Source organism: Brachycentrus maculatus, unplaced genomic scaffold (assembly GCF_059751285.1).
Source record: "Brachycentrus maculatus isolate JH-2025_06_01 unplaced genomic scaffold, ASM5975128v1 h1tg000166l, whole genome shotgun sequence".
Taxonomy (NCBI): domain Eukaryota; kingdom Metazoa; phylum Arthropoda; class Insecta; order Trichoptera; family Brachycentridae; genus Brachycentrus; species Brachycentrus maculatus.
The window spans coordinates 1,629,618-1,652,302 of NW_028280919.1; the positions used below are offsets into that span (position 1 = coordinate 1,629,618).

Below are 22,685 nucleotides of genomic sequence, written 5' to 3' on the forward strand. Positions count from 1 at the left end.
GATAAAAGTTAAATTTTTATCGAAACACTAAAGAACAGACTTTTAACTTAACATAAATCTTGCATTGTAATAATACTTGTTTTTTTATATAACAAAAACAAAATTTTATGTAAAAAGTACTCAAATATTTAGATAAAATTGTTTTTCAATACCAAAAACGTAAATATAAACATTTATACAGTTTATATATCTTTAAAAGTGGTTAAATATCTTGAAAAATAAAATGTATTTGTATTATTACAGAAATATTATGCTATTTTCTTCTCTTTTATTCGAAAAGTGGTATTTTGTGATTTTGAGTCCAAGGGATTTATTTCTTAGAGTAAGTCGATTTATTTCAGAACCTATATAATTCATCAAATTTAAATAAATATTGTTTTGCAGATAATTTGATGTTGATCATTTTTGCTTTTCATAGTTTTCATACAACTCTAACAGTTTTTTATGGAAAATAATAAAAAACTACTAACAGGGACATATTTAGGAGTAGTGAGGAAGTGGACAAGGGTGGGGACTTTTTAAGGGGATACACCTATTATTTACACTTTGAAGGAACACATTAGGGTCCTAAGAAACACTTATGCGAAAAATCAAAACCATTAATTTTATTCTAAATATTCTTAATTCGCCTGGACTAATCGGGATATCACTGTCATTAACAGTGACATATGACATCTCATCACGTATCAAAAAGAACACTTATTTGACTTACATTACATAAATTAAACATAATTTACATATATGCATATACTCGTATAGGTACATATGTACTTGAACGTACATACTTGTTTTACCTGTATTTTAAACGAATTTATCATATGTACATGCGGTCTGAAGTAGTAATCTCACCTGTGGTTTTTTGCACTAAAAAACTACTTAGATTTGATTCGGATGATCGACTCCTCCCCTTTGTCTGTAAACCATAACGCAGTGGTATAATAACAATATTAGCGAATTGGTTCCGTTCTTTTCGAACCGCGAGGAGCGATGCTCTTGGATCCATCAGTCCACATGCGGTGTAGGAATATTTACGGAGAACTGTATTCAACCGCGTGACTGATGTTCTGGAATAAGCTTCAACTTGATATTGTGCGAAGCAAATAAGCCGCCAAAATGAAGAAGTTTAACTAATCTATGATTCGAAATCTTAACGGTAAAGTAAAATAATAGACGTGGAAGCAAAAGTACCCTAATTTACTCAGGAAACTGTATTTCAATTATAAAAAATTAAAACTAATTCAATTAATAACATGTTTCATTTTCGCATTGTTGCGATTCATGTATTAGCTACATACACAGTTAAATATGACCGATGAGTTGTTAATTTGCTATCTGTTATATTAATAATATATTTAGAGGTTTTAGAAATCTAGATAATTGAATATCTAAAACATAAAACTTATTAGTGAAATGTTCAGTGGATGTTCATTATGATCTGATTTATATTCGATTAAAAAAAATTAAACGTTTTTATGCTTTCATCCACTTAGCTATAACTACGTGAATCAAATCAGACATCAACCTGTAATTTAAATTAATAAAAATAACTGAAAATCGTTTTTGAAATGATTATATGCATAGATAAAATATGTTACGGGATGTAATTGTAGTCGGCAAAATAGTCCTGTAATGGGATCATAGAATTACAGTGCTCTAGGCCTTTTAGACTCCTGATATGAATTGAATGGTTTTCCTGTGGACTTCGGCAATCAAATTGTCGAGATTTTACTCTGATATAACGTGATTTTTATATTCATGCATTGTATGTCAGAACATCAATAATTTTGGATAATTTATATAGCGCCATTTTCGTAAAATACTACCTCAAGGGCGCTTACACAGACGTGAATTATGATATGAAAATTATAACGATAGACATATTTTTTAAACTCTGGGGAACGGAAAAGTGGAGGTATTATTGTACCTTCTTCTTGGTCTTCGTGAGTTTAAGCATGGTCAAGATGTTGGGCAGGATGCCTCCCTGAGCGATGGTCACGCTGGAGAGCAGTTTGTGGAGCTCCTCGTCATTGTGTATGGCTAACTGCAGAAGGTATGGGATGATCCTGGTCTTCTTATTGTCTCTGACGACATTGCCGGCTAACTCCAACAATTCTGTGGCCAGTTACTTCACGACGATGCTTTCTCTTGAGCAGCCTTTGGAAATGGCTGACGTGGTATTGTAGACCAGCACGATTAAAACGGGACTTTTATCCTCACTGTGCCCACATATATTGGACATTTTTCTTGTTTCTTTTTTATTCCTGCATCTATGTTAGATGCCGACGCTACCAGTTTAGAAAGAACTCCTACAAGCAAGTTTTCTCGTTTGTTAATGAGTTTTATTTCTATGTTCTTTGGTCACCGATAAGTGCAAGGTTATTAAAAAATAACACTCTAAATTTTTTTAAATAACACCGCCTGTTTCAATTTATCTCGTATTTTCAGTGCCAATGTTTTATCTTATCGCTTAGATCCATCTTTAATTTTTAATCATTATTCGCTAATATCATTAGTATACAGTCTAAACGTACTTTATGATACAAAAGTAAGGAATAACATAAAAGCAAAGCTTAATAATTAGGCGGTGTTAGATTGAGATAAATAATATATAAAAAATATTATTATTATTATATAACACCTAAAAACCTATCAAATCGACCGATGTAAAAAAAAAACTATTCATTTAGATATATTATTTAATAACATTGACCTTTGAATTTAATATTTCAACTTTTGCAAAAAGAGGATTACAAAATAAGCAAGACGTGTTCGCATCAAGAGCGCAATGATCCCGCCGCGTAAAAAAATGGCGATACCAGTTGTTCTTTGATTTAATTATTTAACAAAATAAACATTCGTCGTATTTTCGAGCTACCAGCTCTCGACAGATGCTGTGCGGAAGAGTAATTTGCGCTTCTTAGAGACCCCATTACCTATTTGTTCCCGGGTGTAATGCCAACAGTTGATAAATAGGATTTGAAATCCTACACTCATTAGCCTTAAGACGTCCGTCAAAAATAATACGCTGACCATATTGGAAATAGATTAAAAAACAGCATCTATTGAATTGGATACAGCAGATGTTCCGCATGGAAATAACAGAGGCTAGAGAAAGAATCAAACTTATACATCAATAGGTATATGAAGGTAAAATCTACTGATATTACTTATATGAAATACACCTAGATTTTAATTACTTTAAGTTCCAAGACGGGAGTCAATCTCGGGACATTAAGTAATTAAAATAATATTTTGCGATACAGAACGAGTGAATCGTTTCATCGAAAGCCTACGAGTATATGGATATACACCCGAGTGTCTCCTCTCGGCGCTAGAAAAATCAGCAAATTTTGTCTTTTTGAAGTTTTTGAATCACCCTGATGTCGGTGAAATGTTCTCCCAGAGTGAAGAGTTTGAATGTTCAAGTGTATTGATCTTACATGACCTAATCGGAAACTAGAATTACAATTAGATTCAAATTCACTACTTGCTATGAATAAAATATTTGGTCAAATTATAAGCCGCATAAAATTGAAAATCATGTTTTCAGGCGTTTCTCATTATGTAAAATAATCCGAGGTTCGGATTTTACATACATTCAATTAAAAGGTTCTCTGCTAAATAAAAAATTTCCAATCCAACCAAAATTGGGTCCAGTGGACTCATATTCATATGTACAGTGCCACGAGATAATGATATATAATATTTAGGAGTTCCAAAAATTTGAGTAGTGTGGTTGTCAATCATGGCTAGAATGGTGAATGTTGCACCTACTAACTGTTAACCAACCTATGACATATTCTTCTTCATCTGGCAGGCACCATGGCGTAATTGTTCAATCGCAAAATACATTTAATAAAATTTATTTGTGATGCAATTTTTCACATTTACCTACTTTCCCTATCCTTACTATCCTACCTGCAAACAAGCATCAAAGGCATTGCGGGTTATTCCTTTTAAATCATCTATGTTGACATGTCAAAAATGTTAATTAAAATTCTTTGTATTTTTAATTAATGTTTTACTTTCAAATTTTTATTTTTAATTGTTGTAGTAAATACCACTATTTCTTACAATCTACTGTGACAGTGTTTCGATGCATTCCGCATCATTTTCAAACACCGTATTTATTTCTGCTTCAAGGACACTGTACAAGTTCTTTGTACATTGCCCTTGAAGCGGTAATTTGCAAAATTACTGGCATGACATATCATCTAATTATTATTCTAATTATAAGATAGATATTCCATGCTTGTCAGTTTGGTGAAGTCAGCTTCGTGAGACGTTTGTCAAAGCTCGACTCTCCGATATTTGTTCAGCGAAGCTTGTAATGGACAAAAACGTGGCGCCTTTAGTTTGTTAATTGGACTGAGCACCTGCCAGGAATACCAAGTGTCCATCTTGGCTCATGGCGGTCATCTCCAAATTCGTGTCTTTTTTGTCTTGGACCGAACCTGTTCCTTTGAAGGGATCTGACCAACTTTTGATGCAAAATATACGCTGTTTGTTTATGCCCCTTAATACCAAAGAAATTAACTTAAAAGAAAACAAGAATAAAACGTGTTTGCCATAATACATTGTAACCATTATCCCATTGTTCGCATTATATACCGTGCATATAGCTATTTCTCCAACTAATTTATTATAAATGTTTAGTTTTGAAGATATGTTACATACGTATTTTTCTTCGATTTCTAATAAATGTCTACTATTACATTTGAACGGTTTGAATCGAAAAGTGGTTAATTAAATAACACTTTCGGTGAAATTTAATGTTTAATGACTAAATTAACTTTAAAACTTTCTAGAACATTATTAATTAAAGTAGTTACGGCGAATTTTACTTACAGATTGACACTTTTACGATTATTTCATATAAAGACTGACTTTTTAACGGCGAAAAAACTTTTTAAACATAGGTTTCCTTTAAATGAATAAACGATAAAGAAAAATGTGAACAATACATCACTATATAAAAGCAGTTAACTGGCAAATAATACTGCGAAGATATACTTCGCAGTATTACAATTTTTATTTTATTTTTATTTAAAATGTTATATCCATTGGATCCCTTATATTTCATCTTTAAAAAATATATATATTGTGATTAAACAAATTATACTTTCGCTGATCATAAACCGCTCACGCCTTTTAACAACGTCATATATCAAAATTCGTCTATTTTCGGAATGCCCAGAAAATGTACCATATCCCAGCAAAAGCGGCATATTTTTAACTTAATATTTACTCGCTACAGGGCAAAAAGTGTTGTTTTTTCATTTTGAAGAAAGGGTATTGTTTAATAATTTTTTTAAATATACTAAATATTTTTCTAATTAAAAAAAAACATTCAGGTTTGGCCTAAAAAGATCTGTTGCGCAGTAAAAAGTTCAATAAGTGGCTCGATATATTAAAGTAAACGGCTAGGTTAGGAAAACGGAAAAGTAAGTATTTGTAATACATTTCATTATATTTGAAAACTTTAAAATCGATCTCCTGAAAAATCAAGTTTTTTTATATCTGACGTTGTTGAAAGGAGTAAGCGAAACATGTCACATTTGACCCATTTGCAATACATTTTTACCGCTTAGATATATGTACAAAACTAAACTGAAGTCAAAATTTACGAAAGAAATATTCAAACGCAGCATAAATACACATGTTGGGGTCTCAATTTAAAGGCTGTAACAAAACCACTAATTTAAAACCTAACAAGCCTGATTACTGAATTATGATAAGCTCGTACAGTGATAGGGGTAACATTGACAGGTGCTTTGAAGACTCGCATAATAATTAGAGGAAATAATCAATAAAAATAAAAATCAAGGCATTCACAGAAACTGGGATTGGACACGCAAGATGGCTGAAACACGTGTGGTTATGAGCCAATAGAAACAGACCGATTATTCACTTATTTTATTTTTGCGAAATTCGCTAAATCGATGACAGGTGATGAGACATACCGAGTTACTAGGATACTCAAGTATTATATGTATGGGTGAGATGACCAATAGATGTCTCTAGTGAAGTTCTAGTGATTCAAGAATAATGTTTCAAAATTGGTTCATATATATAGAACTTCCAAGAATTTGAGTAGTGTGGTTGTGGGGAAGGCAACGAAGAAGACAATAGTATGCGCATGTGGAACCATCCAGACTCCCCCCACATTATATTTCACAGCCAATTCAAAGTATACGACTCCCGGGTGGACTTCCAAAGAGATGGACTTACAGCTGGGAATCGACATCGCAGGAGGCTTACTTCCTCTCAAAACCATGCCTACACATAGGCCTTTATATAATTTATATGTATATAAATATATATATATATATATATATATATATATATATATATATATATATATATATATATATATATATATATATATATATATATATATATATATGTATATATATTTATATATATATATATATATGTATGTATATATATATATATATATATATATATATATATATATATATATATATATATATACATATTTATATATATTTATATATATATATATATATATATATATATATATATATATATATATATATATATATATATATATATATATATATATATATTATATATATATATATATATATATATATATATATATATATATATATATATATATATATATATATATATATATATATATATGTATATATAAATATATATATATATATATATATATATATATATATATATATATATATATATATATATATATATATAATATATATATATATATATATATATATATATATATATATATATATATATATATATATATATATATATATATATATATATATATATATATATATATATATATATCTATATATATATATATATATATATTTATATATATATATATAAATATATATATATATATATATATATATATATATATATATATATATATATATATATATATATATATATATATATATATATATAGCAATGGTAACAATGCCAGTATTATGATTTCTGTATTCAAAGTGCGAAGTACGTAAGCGAATAATTTAAACGACATACCTATCGCTATTTTCTGTGACGCAAATAATAGATATGTCTCAGAGGTTTGAGGTCAAGGCGTTTGATTTGCATAACTTAGAGTAACGGCTTTTCTTGTATGGGGAAGTGGAAACTCACTGTGTGTGGGTATCGCCTTATTCTAAGTAAACACACTGACGCATGATACCTATACTTATTTTATATACTATCCCAATGACTAATAATTGTGTTAAGCCTTTGTTAGTAGGGTCTCTCCTACAGATGATGCGCAAATATTAAGGCCCAGCATTCGTTGAGTCGCAACTTAATTTTCTCTGAATCCAGGTAATATTTTACGGAATTGATTTTTTTCTTGAAACACTGTTTTTGTATTGAAAAAATATTTTTTTCTTTGAAATAATTACATAAATGGTTTAGGAATAAAAGGTGTTTAACAAAGGAAAAGAAAGGAGATTAAAAAGTTGACATTTCTTGGTGGATCTACGATTCATATAAAATAAAACAGAAACTATATATATCAAAGTTTTATTCCAATTTTATTTGACTAGTAACCGGATTTCATCGTTACAGACATCATCAGTATGATGGATTCCAAGTGCTCAGCTGTAGGGTGAATCAGCGTCCGAAAGAAGAAATTATATGAAATATCAATAAAAATCTCGCAGTTATTTAAAGAAAGGGAGGCTGATACTCGTACGCATCGCTAGCTCTAGAAAGGTGCTCGACAAAATATACTCATAAAATACGATTAAATTTACCTATTAGATATAATTATAATATACATTATGTTGTTATTATATGTTGTGGTTAGGAAACTGTTAGTAAAACGATTTAACGAATCTCTTCGATCCACCATAATACGGTGTAAGCTGTTTCAAAGCATGCTAATCGATTATTATTATTTACTAAATTCCCAAGTGATTCTCTTGTATCTTAAATACTTTATACTGATCACTAATCTAATATATAAATGATTTAATTTGCATGTGGCATGTGGTAGGCAGTGTCCGGGGCGTGATTCAATTAAATTAATTACATTGTCTTCAATTATTAAATTGCAGGTACTTCTTTCGAGTCTAAAATGATATGATAATATGTATAACCTGATGTTTTTTGCATAATATTGACAAAACGTTACACTAACCATGATTATACGTTAGCAAAATATATCGACACATCGTGCCATGAATAAAATTGGACGTTTCAAATAGCTATCATTTAAAAACAGAATTAAAAAATTCTAAATGTACGAGTAAGTACCTTGCGTTACATTTTATTTTGATGGGAGGAAATCATTGTACAAATTCCAGTTTATAAACACCTACTTGGTAATTTAAATTTTAAATTTCAATCTCAATTTTAAAAAAAAAACTATTGTAACATGTGTTTCGATACATTTAGCATCATTTTCAAACACCGTGTGAAGCTATATTTAAATTTTAACCACTGACTCAAGCCTCCCCCTATTGTCTATGCTCCCACTGGTAAAAAATATAAAATAATACATAAATAAATTAATAAGAAACAGCCCCTAGCCCATCTTCATCCGTCAACGACCCAAGAACACAACTCTAAAATAAATACTTAGTTTCTATGTTTAGAAATGTATGGAAGTGAAGCATGGAATCGGGAAAAGAAAGATGAAAAATAATTGAAGGCTTATCGCTTAATTTTTTGTTGTTGTTTTTTTTTGTTTTTTTTTTATTTATTCCATAAATACATAGATACATTCATAGATACATATGTATTTCATATATACATTTACTATATCTATTACGGCTCTTTAGGCATGGCCTGTGTTGAGCCGAATATCGAATTGAAGCATTATCAATTAAATTAGAATGTAGAAATAACTTTGGCATGAAAATCAAATAAGTGAAGAAAGAATAGTAAAATAAACTTACATATTGAATGTTATTGGTAATAGAAGCAGAAGAAGACTGAGGAAAACTTGGCACGATTAAGTAATTCAAATACTTGAAAGTGGTCGGGTCACAAATCGAATTAATCGGCGGGTATGTATGAGGAGATGGACGAATGTGGAAAAAGCGAAGATTGTTTAAAAATACTGATTGGTGTGGCGTTCTTTCCTCTCTGCCTCTCTCAGCATGATAGCTTATTATTAGTTATTTGGTTTGTTAAATTAATATATTTTCGTCATGTTGAAAATCGATCGTTAAACACCGTTCACGGATTACGCCTTGTAGATATATGTATGTACATTTACAACATTTTGAGTGTGTCCTAATACTTATTCACAAAATCTGCATTATCTCCAATTACAGGAGTTATTTTCTTTTTTTTTGACATCTCATCAAATATGAAGAAGAATATGGAAGTTTGGGCATTTACACCTCACATACTAATAAAAGAGTTTTTTGCCCAATAAAAAAACTTCTTTTCATATCACCAATAGATATCTCTAGTGAAGTTCTAGTGATTCATGAATAATGTTTCAAAATTGGTTCATATATATAGAACTTTGAAAGAATTTGAGTAGTGTGGTTGTCAATAATGGGTAGAATTGGTGAATGTTACACGTGTGTAAACCAGCCTATGACGGCCGTCAGCCCCGTAAATGCCCAGACTTCCATATTCTTCCTCATCTTTGATGAGATGTCAAAAAAATATGTACATTTAATCATTCTAACGTAGCTGAATCATAGTTGGTCTCGGTCAAGGTAAATAGTACCTCCACAGTCTAACGTTTACCATTCAGTTGGTGAATAGTCATCGTTAAACTTGGCAAAGAATCTGTGGCTTTGCCGAGACAAGTCTTGCGCAAGCGCACCGCGCTCCGCGGTCGGATATTACCGACCACAGCATTACTATGTACACCAAGGTTGCCAACATTTCCAGCAACCGGGCCAAATTTTAGAAATCATATTTTCCAAAAAACAAAATTTCTTTTATTATTCAAAACAAACATGAAATATATTGTTTTTTTTTAAGAAGATATGACAAAAATGTGAATCAAACATAAGATAGGAGTTAGACAATACAAAAAATTCAAAAATTACAAAAAAATATATTTGTGAGACGTCTGATTTTGTTTGTCAGAACTAAGTGCATCAGTGTTGATACGTTAACGATTGATATTGTTGCTACATGCAAACAGTTTTTCAAATGGTCATCAGTGATTATTGTTCTCATTTGAGATTTAATATGCTTCATTCGACTAGTATCATGGCTACTGTATAATTAGCTTTTACATAGCATTTTGACTTTGAGTCGCTCTAGCACTCAGTTATAGCAGCTTGTATTCTTATCAATGTGTACTTAAAAGTCTTTCGCAAAATGTTCTGTTTGTTTGTTAACACGAATAAACCATAGAAGAAATTGTCACGATAGTTAGATACTTCCATATATGGGATACGATACGAACTACGCAAAATGGAATTTACATGTGGACACCCGGCAGGCCGCATGCGGCCCGCGGTCCGCGGGTTGGACACCCTTGATGTACACTCTATTACATTTCCATCTTACATTCTGCGTCCGCGGATATTACACAATCCGTGATCGGTGCGCCGAGCCCGCACGAGCCCGCTCGGCCGGAATCGGAACGGAGCGCCGAGTGCAATAGGCAAGGCTTTAGCGACGGCGAAAATTAGCAGGGGTGCGCTGCCGCTGGCTTCGAACTCATGAATTAAAAAAAATATAAAAATTCATTAATTTGTAAGCATTTAAAATTTAGAAGTAAGAAAAATAATCGTGAGATGCCCACTTATTATGATATATCAATATTAATAATCTTCACTCAGTTCCACAGTATTCGGGCTTTGCCTTCTTCGCCTCTTCCACATTCATGCATCTCCTCATTCATACCCGCCGATTATTACAACTCCTACCCTGACCGCTTTCAAGTATTTAGCATACCTGATCGTGATAAGTTTTTCTCAGTCTTCCTCTGATATGTATATGTATATATATATATATATATATATATATATATATATATATATATATATATATATATATATATATATATATATATATATATATATATATATATATATAAATATATATTTATTACACGTTTTTTTCTTATAAAACGGATAGACGCTTCATTTCAAATTGAGACACCTGTAATATTGACACAATATCATCCGATAGTCCAGAGTTTGAAATCATAAATATTAACAAGATAAGACGATATATCAATATTATAGGTGTCTCCGAAAGATAATGGAAGTCAGAGCAACCCAGGGCTTGTAGTTGAGATAACTATAATATTAATTTATCATCGATGGGTGAATGTGTCTGTACAAAATGAAGTATCTAAAAAAATCGGTGTTATTTAAAGTTGCCTCTCAGTGTATGTGAACTAAATCGAAATGACTCTCACGTATGTTCAATTGGAGTAAGTCATATATATTTCCCTAATTTATCATCTTATGGCGCCGTTATCAGTCATCCAGGCAATATATTTTTCGTAGGGTAAATAATCCAGTGTTTGATAAAGTAAACATTTTTTTAAAATTCTAACTCGCCCTTCTTTTTAAAAATTGGCGTTACGTAAAAGCAGCGAGCCTTAAAACATTTTGAGTATTGTACTGGAGAGATAACTGGCAGTCAACATTCCAAGAGCAACAGGCGGCGGCACAGATAGATCCCCAGGATCTACAGAAAGAAGAAGAGTATTGTATTCAGTGTGTTGAAACGTTTTCGGGTACGTGCACTCATATCATATATTAATTTAGCCGTAATTAGAAGTTATCAAAGCGCATCACTCATCTCCGCGCACCGCTGCATGGAAGGGCTTGAATTATTAATATTTTTGCATCGCATTACGGCCGATAGAGCGCGCGATTATGAAATGTTTCGCGCCGCTGCCCGTCGGCGTGAAGTTCGCCCGCTCGCCGTGATCTTGGCAGTGGCTGCTGCCTCCCCCCTCCCCCACTCCCTCCTCCTCCCACCCCCCTGACCCGCTTCGCTCCGCGGGCGTGTGAACGCGACGTCTCCTTGCGAGCCCGCACAAAGAATAGCGAAGTATTGTAAATTTTATTACGGGTAATGGCGTATTCACACTTTTTACTGTTCCTATAACTAGAAAGACTTTTTTGTTGGGAGCTTTACATAATCATCTTCAGCACTACTATTGTGTCTTCTTATGTATTCATTCATTTGTATATTATTTTAATTTCATGATAATATGTCCTCACAGGGTTTTCCAATGAATCACATTTTACAATGTTTATTTGTGAAATTATATGAAAGACAATGGTTTATTGAAGAATGGTTTATTATGATCTGTTGAATAATAGCTAAGGATTGTAATTTTTATTACGGGTAATGGCGTAAACAAACTTTTTACTGTTCGTATAACTAGAAGGGCTTTTTTGTTGATAGTTGAACACTACTCCTGTGTCTAAAAAAGTAAAAAGAAAACTATCGTAAAATCCATCATCATATCATACATATATGTCAATTTTATTTTTATTTCTTTAGTTAGCTTAGATTGCATTTAATACAAACTATTGTTTACAACATTTTGAGTGTGTCCAAATACTTGTTCACAAAATCTGGATTATCTCCAATTACAGGAGTTATTTTCATATTATTTTTTGACATCTCATCAAAGATGAAGAAGAATATTATTCTTCTTCATCTTTGATGAGATGTCAAAAAATAATATGAAAATAACTCCTGTAATTGGAGATAATCCAGATTTTGTGAACAAGTATTTGGACACACTCAAAATGTTGTAAATAAATTATCTGGTCAAATTATAAGCTTAATAATAAAAATGAAAACGGTATTTTCTGGCGTTTCTCATGTGTGTGATTATAATCCAGGATTCGGATCTCACATACTAATATAAGAGTTTCTGCTTAATAAAAAGCTTCTTTACATCTCACCAATAGATGTCTCCAGTGAAGTTCTAGTGATTCATGAACAAGGTTTCTAAATTGGTTCATATATATAGAACTTCCAAGAATTTGAGTAGTGTGGTTGTCAATAATGGGTAGAATTGGTGAATGTTACACGTGTGTAAAGTGATCACTTAAACCAGCCTATGACGGTCGTAAGCCCCGTAAATGCCCAGACTTCCATATTCTTCTTCATCTTTGATGAGATGTCAAAAAATAACTATTGTTTACACTTAATTTACATCGTATATATATAGTACATATATGTATTTACATCTTACAGCACACAAAACATTTATTTTTAAATTCTTTTATACTCTTTTCATTCTTCATACGTACCATATACGAGTATTTTTTTTACAAAATTTCAATCTGTTTTCAATACGGAGATATCTTTCTCCGAGAATATTGGGCACTTATCATAAGGAAGACATATTTATTATTATAAGTACATACTTATTTTTATTTCATCATACACATAACTGCAAATCACAAGTTACGATAAAATGCCCTCACTGAGTTTTCCCGTGCCGAGGGCACATTTTACAATGTTTATTTGTGAAATTATATGAAAGACAATTGTTTATGACGTGATCTATTGAAGAATAGCTTAGTATTGTAAAAAAATATTGATTTATTTTTATTTCTTCATACATATAATTACAAATTACAATAATGTGCCTTCGCTGAGTTTTCTTGTGCCATTTCAGGACACATTTTACAATACTTATTTACAATTTTTATTTATTATTTATTTATGAAATGCAATCAAATACGACATGGCTTTATTATTTCATTTATTTCAGATCTACTTACTTCCATCATCTATTAATAAATAGCCCTTTTATACGTTTTTATTTTTAATTTTATGGATAATGAAAGCAGGTTTTACATCTTTATTTCATAATAATCAAAGTTATTTTGCCAAACGAGGTATTTCTAAGGTTTTTTTTTGTTTTGTGTATCATATGAGGGTAAATCTTTAATGCATAATGGATTGTGTTAGTTAAGTTAAATAGGGCTCAGAAGAAAAAACTTCGAAGTTTACAAATATACCAAAATATTACACAGATATCTAAAGGGTAAAAAAATGTTAGCATCGCTCGCTGTACTTTCTCGGAATAAAGGTATCAGTTGTTGAATTGTGTACCTATTGACACTTGCGTTTTCTTTCGACGAAATCTCTCAAAACTCTCCTTCAAAGCACTTCCTTTAAACGTGTATTGGTGCGCATTCCTTAATAATTTCAACACTCGTAATACAGCCTCCCGAAGCCAGAAGGGTTGAAACGCAGATACATCGTAAAAAGGGCTTACTTTTGATATACAGCAAAACACAACGCCCAGAAACTATTATTACCTTTTTACTTCCACGGTAATTTTATTGCCTTCTTTTACAGTAACCCTCTTGCTTTGTGAATCCAGTATCCCTGCAAGAGAGCCATAAATGTTTTTATTTGTGATTCTACGTAGTGGTTGTATGTTGTTTACCCAACACCAGCGTAAAACTGGTCTTATTCAAACGTCCATCCCCTGTGTGTGTGTAAGGTCTTAGTTTGTTTGTTTGTGTTATGTTGTCTTTATGTGTGTGTCGTGGCTTTGTGTGGGTGTAGTTAGCTCAGGCAAATCCAGTCCTGTATGCTCCTTTGATTTGACCCAAATAGTTGGCACGGCGCAATATTGAACAAGTTTTTGGGTCAAAAGGACAAATCTACTCGTAGCTACTATTGTGTTAGTTGTTTATTAGAATTTTAAACTTTATACATTAGCAGCTTCGTTAGGTTAATTCAAATACTAGCATTTTCATACAATTTGTACACTTTCTACTCTTTATCTTTTCTTTTACATATGTATATATATATATGTACCTTAGAATATAAGTATCTGTACTTAAGCTTCACTACGATATGAATATATGTTGAGTTAACACTCTCCTTATCATTCATCGTTCACTTTGTGTAAAACACTAAAAAAATCTAATTCGTGACTACCGGTTTCGGAATAATCATTCCATACGAAATCATCTACCTGTTCTAAAATCTCCCCATTTACCAATATTTCACACTCAGAGCTACATTTATCTCTTTCAAAAACCAAGATCTTGGATTTGCTTTTTATTGGTTAAATTAATAGCTCGTCTTCCTTTTTCAATTTATTTAATTTGAAATACAAATACGAAAACGATTCTTAAGTGCAAACTATACATAATACTAATTTTAAAAAAAGGATAGTCTATTCTCGTATATCACCATTTTAGCTAGAAATACTACCTCAAAAGCGTATATATGTGTATAAGAAGTAAAAATCAATTGGAAGAATATAATTGTACATTAGAAAACTCTCAAATGACCGAAAGCCATATTTTTTATATTTCTAAATAAAATTGAAAAAAACACACTCTTATTGTTTGTTATTTTATTGAATAACCCGCAAATCCTTTATTTTTTAGCGAAAAATGCATCGCAAACACCCAAATTTATTTAAAATAAATATTTGTTGAATTTATTTTGCAATTTGTGGGAATCGAACCCACGACGCCTTTTTCGTAGTCGTGGTCTATGTCACGACGCTTGTACTATTTCAACAATTTAAAATAACTATACTTTAATTGATTTAAAAAAAATATTTAAACATTCGAATCTTTCTCCTATCAAGTATCTTTTCCACACCATATTTTAAGCCTCCTTTGTAGATATGTGTTATTTCCTTCTTTTACTGCATTTACATTATTTAAGTGAACTCAGTGTCCTTCAAGATAACTTCCCAGTATGTTCATGCACGCTGTAAATTTAATGTATGCATTTATACACGAGTACATACATTTCAGATAGGGTAAGCGAGTTGATGCATTAAGCGTATCTTTCTGCGAAGTTCATTCCTTGGCTCTATTTAACTATCTGTGACGAGTTGCGTGAACTTGCAGACGTCACGAATAATTCAGGAAAATGTTAGTTAAATAGGATTTCGTGTAATGACTGGAAATATCTAATTACACTGGCCAACAATGATTTTGTAACTGAAATTTCGATTATTTTTTGACATCTCATCAAAGATGAAGAAGAACATGGAAGTCTTGGCATTTACGGGGCTGACGACCGTCATAGGCTGGTTTAAGTGATCACTTTACACACGTGTAACATTCACCAATTTTTACCCATTATTGACAACTAGACTACTCAAATTCTTGGAAGTTCTAAATATATTAACCCATTTTGAAACATTGTTCTTGAATCACTGGAACTTCACTAGAGACATCTATTGGTGAGATGAAAAAAGCTTTTTATTGAGCAAAAACTATTTTATTAGTATGTGAGGTCAGAATCCTGGATTATAATCACACTCATGAGGAACGCCAGAAAATATCATTTGAACACACTCAAAATGTTGTGAAATTTTGATGACTGATTTGGACTAAGTTAATCGTTCTTGTTCAAAATCTATATCGTGACAAGCTTGAATCACGTCAAGTTTTGATGTAACAGTCATATTATTGTTTGTATGGGCCTCATGCGTTGAAACCGTAATATTGGTCGGTATCTAGACATGTTTTAGTCTAAGGTCTAAGGGATTAAAAAAAAGTATCGATAATTATGGAGTAACGGTAGAAATATATTAAATTAAAAATATTGAATACGATAGCATTATATGTTTATAAAAAAATTTACATAAATAATAAGATTAACTTTAGTGAATATCAGAATTAAAAAATATCCATAACTAAAAAATCTGACTTGCTACATTTTTTTTGCTTTCGTTTTTAAATTCAGCTATGCAAAGTGCAAAAAGATCAGGTATTTTCATACCAGTTACAAAATAAAAATTGCAAATTGTTGGCCAGTGTTATTGAATTAAACTGTGTTACACTTATATTATTTTTTGATATCTCAATAGAGATTAAAAATGATATTGAAGTCTGGTGAGATAATGGACTTACGATCTATCATAGGCTGGTTTAAGTTTTTAAGTAACATTCACCATTCTAACCATGATTGTCAAACACACCACCGAAATTTTTGGGAACTCGTACATAAATCATATACTTCTAACGTCGCTTAATGTGTGAGTTTGCAGCAGGATCTATGGTTGGTTTGAGTAAGCCTTTATTTAAACCTTTTTTTTTTCAATGTATGCAAGATCCCTACCGAATTATTTAACATACTGGAAGACGCCTGAAAACATCATTTTAAATTTGTATGCATGATATAATTTAATCGGTTTGAAGGATTTAAAGGATTTGGACACGCCCAAAATATTGTGGACAAGTAATGTCATTGAATATGGAACAATTTTAAATAGTTATTAAGAAATATTTATTGAATTTAAAAATTAGTTAATGTATTAAATAAAACGTTAATTCCACAGGCGGCCCCCGCGCTCCGGCCCTGGCGAAGGCTGTATTACAACGGCCAAGTTTAGTGGGGTAAGGAGTGGGGGTAGTGTGTGGAATAACCGACCAACCGGAGGCCCGTTCTGTGTGGACTTGCACTGCCGTGTACCGTGTACCGTGTACTTGCAGAACCGTGAACCTGTAATATGGCCAACGGTGCAACTTTACACGCGCGTTCACAACGCCGAGCAAATAAATCAATTAAATATTAATTAATATAAATTTAAAAAAATGTAAATTAAAAAAATAAATAACTTACTACAATATTTTGTATATTTAAGGCATTGTTAACTTTGTGGTATGGTAATATAACACTCTCCTTATTATTCATCGTTCCCTTTGTGTAATACCACTTTGTGTAGTTATTAAAGTGGTATTACACAAAGTGAACTATGAATGATAGGGAGAGTGTTAACTTTTTACAAACCTACTACCTATGCAATTACATTTATATTTTAGATTCTAAATCATTTAGTAAAATGATAAAATATAATTAAAATAATTAATAAAAAAATAAGAATAAATCATAAAAAACAACTAATTAGAAACCTAATACCTATCATATGCAAAAAATAATATTTATAATTTTGATTTAAAAACCTACTTTCATATTTGTTTGGCAGGAGATCTAAAAAGGCAAAAAAATTGTATTAAAATATTGATCAATGTTATTTATACAATTATTATGATTTATTTCATTTTTAAAACAATTTTTAAATAATCTAGAAATACTGTGATTTTTCACTTTCTACTTCCAAATCTCAACTCTGATATCAGCTCTTTATTACTGCATTTCTGCAAATTATAAATAAAATATTTTGGTGTTATATTGTAGAAATAAAATAAGGCTTACTCTTTTAAAGCTTAAAATAAATTTCGTCAATTTCTTAAAAAACACAAAATAACCTCAGTCTAATGCATTCTGATTTTTTTTTTTTTAAATTGTTATGTAGAAAAATTATCAATTTTTAAAAGCTGTTTGCAGAAAAATGACCAAAATATTTTAAAACTGTAGCACATAATGCTATAAAATTTCCCTTAGGAGCTAAAAGTGATAATCCACAATACAGGAAAAGAATAACGTTTCCATTCACAAATATTCCCAAACGATTTAAGTAAGGAATATTATTTATTGATTCAGGAATGACATGTTGATTATTTTAAAAAAAAGGCTTTTTACGCGCATTAAGTGGTATAATACAAGTGTTTAATTTTTAAAAATAATTATGTGAGGAACGTTCAAATTAATCGTCAAATGTAGACTTGTATGGACGTGGTGTTGAATACGTACGGATAGGCGCACGTCGAAGGTTGCGACTTGTTGCCAACCTGTTGAAGCCGTTTTGGCGGGGGCGGGCGGTCCAACAACGGTGCTACCTGTCCCCCCGCCCCCGCCCTCCGCCCGCCGCCCTCCGCCGGCCGACCGCTATGCACGGAGCGGCCCGCTAGCCTCCCGCTCAGTCACCACCCAGCGATCCGCCGCGGCGCACCGCTACATCGACAGTTAGCAGAGTCCCGGTCACCCACACAACCTGTATATGAACCCTAAACACTTGCGCGCTCTGTAAAACTGTGCTTCAGTGCCAAACTCAACCGCGATCGTCGCGACGAAAATGTTGATCAGACTCGGATGTTCCGTGGCCGCGGATGTTATTTGTGATTTCCCAACCGACATTTCCAAAGGATAAATATATTTTTTGTGAGCTTTTTGAATTTTTAGTGATTTCGTGTAGGACGGACCGACGTTTGTTGTGGATTTTATTTTGTGGATACTTTGAAGAAGCGAGATGCCGAAGATTTTCTTGATCAAGAACCGGCTGCATCAGCAGCAGCTGAGGCTCCAAGAGTCCCAGGGATTGCTGAGCAAGGATGACCAGGGATTGTGCCCCGGGTCGCCACTAGACGATGGAGAGCCTCTTCCCCTTCTCGCTAAGAGGGAGTCTGACAGGAGGGACAGGAGAGATGGTGAGATATTTTATCATTATTACATATTTTTAACTTTTCAGTGAAATATAAAAATGTTTTTTTTTAGGTTTTGTATCAACTGCTTTAATTTTTAATGAATAATATCGATTATATAAGCTTTTGGGAGCTATTTATTTTTAAAGTGGTGGTATGAAATCCTGTCGGGGTTTAAGCTTTTAGCTTTAATCATCTTTTTGTTACGATAATAATAAAATCGGGTTAGTAATTTTTTATTACTTTTTTCATTGCGGTCTTTAATAATAATTTGAATTCCACATAAAGGTTTAAGTGTCCTATAAATTATTTAGTAAAATCTGTAGTATATTATAGTTTAATGGTTGCACAGAAGACACTGCCATTAAAATTCCAATACTCCAGGCGGACTTGACAAATCAGGTTTTTTCACCCCGTCTATATCACGAGTCTTCTCCCAGCTCCGAACTAAAGTACCCACAAATCTCTGTTCACTTCACGACGGACATCGGACATTTTCAATCGTGAACGCAATGAACGAGAGAGAAGGCCGGCACAATACTTCGTGGTAAAAAAGAAGAAAGTAATCGTGGGCTACCCTTACGGCGAGCGTTACAGTCGGTTCGATTTTTTACAAAGCAGCTGAAACTGCTTCCAATGCGCATTTATGTATATCTCTAGCAGTGAAATGAGTTTCACGCTTCACCGTCCATCGAAATCTCCCTAAGAAAATTCCTTACGAACTGCCCGCTTGTTGCTTGCAACGACTACGGCGATACCTATTACATTGAAATTATCTTTTTCGTTCAATATTTGTTGTATTTATTATTTCTTGATTACCAAAAAAATCTTTACCGACCTCATTACCGCGAATGAGTATTATCTTACTTCGAACTTTACTTCGTGAGTCAGCCTTTTGTGAATCAGGTTTATCGCAGCGTTAGAAAATGACTACAAAACTTAATTACTCAGTTATTACCTGAGACTTGTCTTATTCTTAACTAATATTTTTATTTCCTTTAAGTGGTAACATTCGATATACCCATTGTATATTTATCATTGTGCGTTACTTCTCGGCAAACGCATTTATTTAATTGCTTTATAATGTAACTCATAAGCAAGCCATGGAACATAAAACGGAAATTCTATTCCTTACAAATGGGCTTCTAGGTACAAGATAATTAGGTAAAACACGGTAATGCGTAAATAGCAAAATATTTAAAGCGTTTAGATTCCACAAAAGATAAACAATCGAAGGGTCTAATAATCGGTTACAATCCGTTTCTGGAAGGAAGCCTTACTATTAATACTTACTTATTATTTATCCGAACTTTCCAAACCTTTGCATATCTTTCCGACCTATTTCCAGTATGTGATTTATTATGTTTGCATGCTAAATTATCGCTCTCAGTATGCAATATGACTGTCGAAAGCAGACCGTTTGTTTGTCAACTGTACGCGTAACATATTCATACTTCGAGTGGAGTAACATCACTAAAAGCTATACGCAATATTGGACCTACATACTATTATTGGCAATCGTTTGTAATGCATATTGCGACAAAATAAGATCATCTTGGATATTTTAGAGCACCTCTCTGAATTTTATTTTTATTGGACCGCATTCTTAAAATTGTCAGCGGTTTATCAACCATTAGGGCGAGAAAAGGAAATGTTTTTAACTAATTATTATTTTTTGTGTCGCTTCTAATATTTCACATTTTTTCTCGCTTCGAAATCGGCCGATCGGATCATCAATTATCTGGAAGGATCGTGCTGGCCCTTAGACCAGATGTGGCCAAAAAGGACCATTTCTATTCAGTCACTGCAAAAACAAGGTTACCATATTTCGTCGGTAAATTAAATATGAACTATTTCCAAGAATAATGGAGGAAGCAACTAATGTCTGCTAAATTTTGCATGTGTTCTTTGAACACATGTTGTTTGTAACAATAAGATGCAGAAGGAATAACGAATTTGAGAGAATTTTTGTGAACATCTTATTTAATACCGTCTTTTTAATTATAATTTTTATGTTTTTTATTAGTTTTCATCTTTCATTTTTCAATACGCTTTATCAACACGTGCATTATCTAGTAAAATATATTTATAAAAGTAATAATTTTGGATAATTTATATATAGGTATCGCTATTTTCGTAAAATACTACTACCCGAGGGCGCTTCACTGTGATTGAATTAAAGAATATGAGACAATGGAAATGATTTAGGAAACAAATGAGATTTTAGATTTTTTTCTTTTGAAGATGTCTCACTTTACCTGTTTTTAACTTTTATTTATTTATTTACTTAATGCCATATTAAATTACGTAAAGTAAGAATGAAACCGTATTATTTATTATAAAAATAGGAGTACGTTTATATTTATGAATCTCAAACATACAAAATATTTTAAATTTATAAATAACTATAAAATCACATTAAACTATATATCTACTCGAATCTGAATGCCGAAGTGGCAATAGCATATTTTGAACCTATATTTTTTTGATAATCTCATCATGTCTTACCACAAAGTAAATGCCGAAACAATAAATTTAAAAAGTCTTTAATGTTTTATAAAAATAATTAAAAACTAGAACTTTGCTCTTGGACAGTAACAAGGTACTTGTCGAAACCGGTTGGAGAAAAGTACCAAAATTAAAAGTGTTTAAATACAAAGTTCTAGTTTTGTTTTATAAATTTTTAGTATAATATGGTAATCAATCACCGTAATCAACATAATGTCGTCCTTTCGATAATCTCGTTGTTCTTTTGGATAACCCTGCAGCCTTAAGGCATTAATACCATACAAAGGTATTACGGGTACGTTCAGGAGAATTTTTATCTTCATTGTCTGAGCCGAGATGCTTTACTTGTGTGATCGCTGTATCGATAGTAACCGCAAACAATACAGTCTGAAGGAATCCACTGCCATCGGAACACAACAAAAATGGTATCGAAAAACCTACCTGAACACAATATTTCCGAATCTTTTTATTAAAAATATTTCACGTATATCCTAAACGCTATCTAACATCTCACCGTTGCCAGTATTACAAATACCGCCCACAAATTATAATTTAATTTAATTTCCGTATTAAACATAATATTCAATGAAACCTTAAGATACGATACATGGAAAGTAGTAATTAAATTACAATTTATTAATTTGATTTAAAAAGAACATATTTCGTAACCATTGAAAAGATTTATATATCGTGTCGATAGTATCAATACTAAAATACATTAACATCTTAAAATAAGCTGCTCGAATTTTGTTACACGTACAATTTAGATTGGCCTAGAGATTTTCCTAATTTATTGTATCATGTGTGATTTTATTAAAATTAGAGCCGAGAATACAAGGACTTGAATTTACTGAATCAAGGCAAGTTCGATCTAAACCGAAGTAAGATACTTATAGATATAGCGTTTAATTTGTATTTAAATATAAATATCAA

At 31.9% G+C, this 22,685-nt stretch overlaps 2 protein-coding genes across 3 annotated transcripts in view; both read left to right on the forward strand.

The window, feature by feature from the left end:
* The window catches only part of LOC148308428 (uncharacterized), a 102,702-nt gene extending 84,073 nt beyond the window's left edge, over nt 1-18,629 (forward strand). The window contains exons 3-4 of the mRNA XM_088261704.1: nt 17,261-17,318; nt 18,427-18,629. Coding sequence (XP_088117830.1) covers nt 17,261-17,318; nt 18,427-18,496 — 128 coding nt within the window. The 3' untranslated portion in view covers nt 18,497-18,629. The remainder of the gene's footprint in view (nt 1-17,260; nt 17,319-18,426) is intronic.
* A 122-nt stretch (nt 18,630-18,751) lies between these two features.
* The window catches only part of LOC148308429 (uncharacterized), a 37,226-nt gene continuing 33,292 nt past the window's right edge, over nt 18,752-22,685 (forward strand). Inside the window, exon 1 of one of the 2 annotated variants that reach the window (XM_088261735.1) lies at nt 18,752-19,250. In XM_088261735.1, coding sequence (XP_088117861.1) covers nt 19,073-19,250 — 178 coding nt within the window. In that variant the 5' untranslated portion in view covers nt 18,752-19,072. The remainder of the gene's footprint in view (nt 19,251-22,685) is intronic. The other variant, XM_088261736.1, reaches the window with a different exon arrangement.